At 37.7% G+C, this 4,260-nt stretch overlaps 1 protein-coding gene across 1 annotated transcript; it reads left to right on the forward strand.

The window, feature by feature from the left end:
* Nucleotides 1-1,506, forward strand: LOC140004811 (uncharacterized). Its single transcript, XM_072044960.1, has 6 exons — nucleotides 1-130; nucleotides 231-430; nucleotides 565-656; nucleotides 861-1,045; nucleotides 1,153-1,353; nucleotides 1,442-1,506. Exons 1-6 carry the CDS (start codon nucleotides 1-3, stop codon nucleotides 1,504-1,506), a joined length of 873 nt encoding a protein of 290 aa, XP_071901061.1.
* Nucleotides 1,507-4,260: the final 2,754 nt, after the last annotated feature.

The following is a 4,260-nucleotide window of genomic DNA, read 5'->3' on the forward strand; positions in this document are numbered from 1 at the left end:
ATGGTATTAAGATTCAGCAAGAGTGGTGGTGCTAACGATAGAAATGCACAGGCAACCCCGCATACTGGCTGTGCCACGTCCGGTCCAAGGTCAAGTTGCATCACTTTTGAAGTTGTCACGGGGATCGCAAGTCAGAGCATCAAGGTTACATTTGTTAGCAACGAACTCATACACAGAAAATCATGGCTTCGATTCCTGCTAATGAAAGAGAGCAAATCGGTTTGCACTAGCATCAATCCCAGGTGGATTTGATACACGGAAAGATCTCCAAAAGTTCACGGACAGCATTCCAAGAGTTACACCTGGCGCTTCGACAGATTTGACCAGAAAAACAAATGATTTCGGCAATGTTGAGCCAATCACTTGTCTTATAGGAGATCTATCAATTGGATGGGCCCTGGATGTTGCTGAACGGTTAGGTCTTGAACAGGTTGGGTTTTGGTCTGCTGGAGCAGCATCTTTAGCACTTGCACTCAGCATTCCTAAGATTACAACACACATTTTTATTGTGGAGATGCATTGAACAGATATGGGGGCAGCTTTATAAGTTCAATTTTTCTGCAGGAAATATTGTCAGAAATGAAAAAACTAGCCTTACGAATGGAATACCAGCTTGGAGCAGCAAGGAGTTTTCATGGTGTTTTCCAGGTGATGCAGTGACAGAGAAGACCATTTTTGAAAATATTCACAATTTACGACCTTGACTCCTCATCTTGTGACTTGATCCCAAATATACTTCCTATTGGACCTTTACTGATTGCAAGCAACCATACCCAAAATTCTTGCTTTTCTGGAAGCATTTGCCTAGACCGGCTAGAAAGACAAGACGCTGGCTCAGTTGTTTATGTTTCTTTTGGTAGCTTAGCAGCTCGCAGCTATGAGGAATTAGCTGAACTTGCATTGGGCCTTGAACTTTCACAGCGACCCTTTTTATGGGTACTTAGAGCAGAAATCGCTAAGGGATCACCTGCTGTTTCCCAGATGGCTTCCTGCAGAAAGTGGCTGAAAGAGGAAAAATTGTTGAATGGGCACCTCAAGAGGAGGTGTTAACTCACACTTCTACGGCATGTTTCTTGAGCCATTGCGGTTGGAACTCAACACTTGAAGGGATAAGCTTTGGTGTCCCCATTTTGTGGTGGCCATGTTTTACAGATCAGTTCCAAAATCAGAATTACATTTTTGACTTCTGGAAGGTCGGTTCAAAGCTAAATCCTGATGAGAATTGTACCAGGTCAAGGCATGAAATTTCGACTAAAATAGAGCTGTTGCTTTCTGACGAGAATATTAAGGTAAATACAGTAAAGATAAAGGATTTGAGTAGAAAAAGTATTAGCAAAGGTGGATCTTCTTTTGGTAATTTAGAGAAGTTCATCAAGCATCTAAAGCGCTGAAAATCATCAGATATTCTATTCAAATAATGTGTTATCCTTTTGGCATCCAGGTCTTGATGCATTCTATGCCCTATCTCAGATGTTATCCATAACACGACAAATCCCAAGGATCTAGAATCGATAAGGTTTAGTCAGGGAAATCAAAATGCTCATAAATAACTCAAGAACGTTATGATTGGTAGGCAACACCATAATCTAGGTGATTATACTTGATTGATAAGTCAATGAACACCTTAGGACCGACTCTAAGATGTTCAAAATAGTTTATAAAGAAGCCAAGAGACACACACGTGTTATTTGCTGGAAAATTCGTTCTCTATTGTCTAATAATCAAAGCAAAGAGTTGGCTATTTGTAGCCATTATTACAAATCCGAACAGGCCTAGATTTAACTAGTTAACTAACCAAACTAATGACCTAATTAAGGCCCAACTTAGACACAAGCTGGCTGATTTATTCTCCTAATGTAAAAGGCCCAAAACAACTCAATTATAACAACAACTATGTGGTTCCAACTTATATCCAAGCTAGTCCAATTTATTCTCAACAAAAACGACTAACAAACTAAGAAGAGATGACTCAAAACAAACAACATGAAAGGACTACTTAACTAGCTTCAATGAATCTGTGAGTCACTCCTTGAACTAAAGTTTGAAGCAATGGATCCATCATCAACATTTGGATTTGAACTTGGCTTGCAAGACTGTGAGCAACAAACCCTAGGAATCTGAGACTTGATCCACTTGGCTTCACCTGAATGGAAGGAATATAAGACATGTCACCATGCTCGAATCCTAGTAACCCGATCAACACTTGAATAGCTCCCATACTCATATCAGGTCTGGTTTGGGGCATAAATGAGTATAATCATACCAAACACACTAGTGTTCAGGGTTGTTTAATTAACTTAATGAGTTTGAAATTTTGTTCAAACTTAACTTGTTTATTTACCTAACCAAATTTGAATGAGCGTTTTATTGACTTTGAATGTTATCGAACATAAAACATTGTTCAAATTTGCCTTGACTAATTGGCGAACCAAACGAGCTCTTACCAAATCAAGTTTGAGTCAAGTATCGAGTAGTTTGATTCATTTTTCAGCTTTAGATCTGGCAAATATTATGTTTGTTTGTATTTTTGCATATTCAGTTTGTCCCTTGTCCTTCAATATGTAACTGCTGCCACTGCTCATGCAAGTTATTTCATCAGTTACAAGGAAATTTTTTGTCCTTCCATTTTATGTATGCTCTTGCATGTTTTAATCAAATTACTTCAAAGGGAAATCTTGTTTTTTAATAATTTAATATTTGTCAAATACTGCTGACCTATTATTTGGAGTTTAGTTTACTAAATGCATAGTGTTTTCGGTCCCCTATGAGCACCTTGAGTGGGTCAACAATTTTGTGAATTCAATTGTGTTTGTTATTGGTCAAGAACTCAAAATTAGTTCGTTTCAACTCTGATCATGTGAGACAGAATATGGTTGTGACGCCCCGAAAACTAGGAGTATGAGAAACCGAAAATTTTTATATATTTTCTCGACATTATTTTGTCTTCTTGTCTCTAAGTTTGTTTTCTTCAATATATTAATTTTTTATATATTTCTATAAGGAAATATAGTTTCCCAATCATTTTCTTGATCCAAGTTAGTCCCCGTTAATTTTGAAGTGCGTTTTGAACGTGGGACCCGCAAGTGCGGTAAATGCATTATATTTTTGACAACTTGTTAGAATTTTGTATTAAGTGATATTATTTTACAAGGTGCTAAGAGATAATTAGAGGTTACTTAGATGGTTTAATCTTGGAGAGACAAAAGGATAAGATTAAAATCCTAGAGGACCATTTGTCACCTAACTATTGGACCTTGACTTTGACTTGGACTTGTCTTAACCTTTACTAAACCAAATTTTGACCCAATTTCTTCCATTTTTATTGTCTTGGCCGAAATTTTTGGTGAGGAAAGAACAAGAGAGAGTTTCTTCAACTTCAACTTCAATTCTTGCTCAAATCTTGAGTTCCAACCGATTAAATTGCAAATCACTCCATAAAACTTGCTAGCTAAAGAAGATTGAAGCTCTTGGTGGAGTTATTTGGAAGGTTAAGGTGCCTAGTTGTTCTCTCTCTTCTATTGTTAAGGTGAGTGGTGATTGAACTTCCTCCTACAATTAATGAAGCTTAAGCTATGCCTAGTGGGAGCTAAAGTGCTGAAATTTGTGGTTTATTTCTTGGTTTGAGATGAATTGGTGAAGTTTTTGATTTATTGATGATTTTTCTGGTTTAATTTGATCATGATGTTGTGGCTGTCCATGATGGTTGGAAATGATGTTTAATAACTCTAGTAGGTGTAAATGATTGGTAATTGCAACCAATTTTGGGTTTGGAAGGAATTTGAGAAAGTTAGGGTTTTATATCCCCAATTCTGTCCGGTTTTGTATCTCATGGTTAGAGGCCGAATTGGCCTTGGCTTAAAACATGAAAGTTGTAGGTACTGATGTTTTAAAGGTGCCTGTAAAATTTCAGGTCAATTGGAGTAGTGTGGAGTGAGAAAAGTCGGAAATACTGAGACTGGTCTGGGAAGGGGTGCTGCGAACAGGGTTGCCTTTTCACTCAATTTGACCGTGACCTTTCACTCTGATTCTCACCGAATTAGATTTTCGCCAAAACATGAAAGTTGTAGCCAAGGCTATAAACTAGTTTCTTGTAAATTTTCAGCTTGATCCGACCACTGTATCATGTGAAATGACCAAAATACCCTTGACTATTTTTGAAACCTGTTTCGCGCCCAGATTTTTGTTTTCGTGTAGTCTTCCATTTTCGATCATGAAAATGCATGATTTGGCCTTTGAGGTCTTCTGATGAAATGTAGCTTG

The sequence above is a fragment of the Coffea arabica genome, chromosome 4c (assembly GCF_036785885.1).
Source record: "Coffea arabica cultivar ET-39 chromosome 4c, Coffea Arabica ET-39 HiFi, whole genome shotgun sequence".
Classification (NCBI taxonomy): Eukaryota; Viridiplantae; Streptophyta; class Magnoliopsida; order Gentianales; family Rubiaceae; genus Coffea; species Coffea arabica.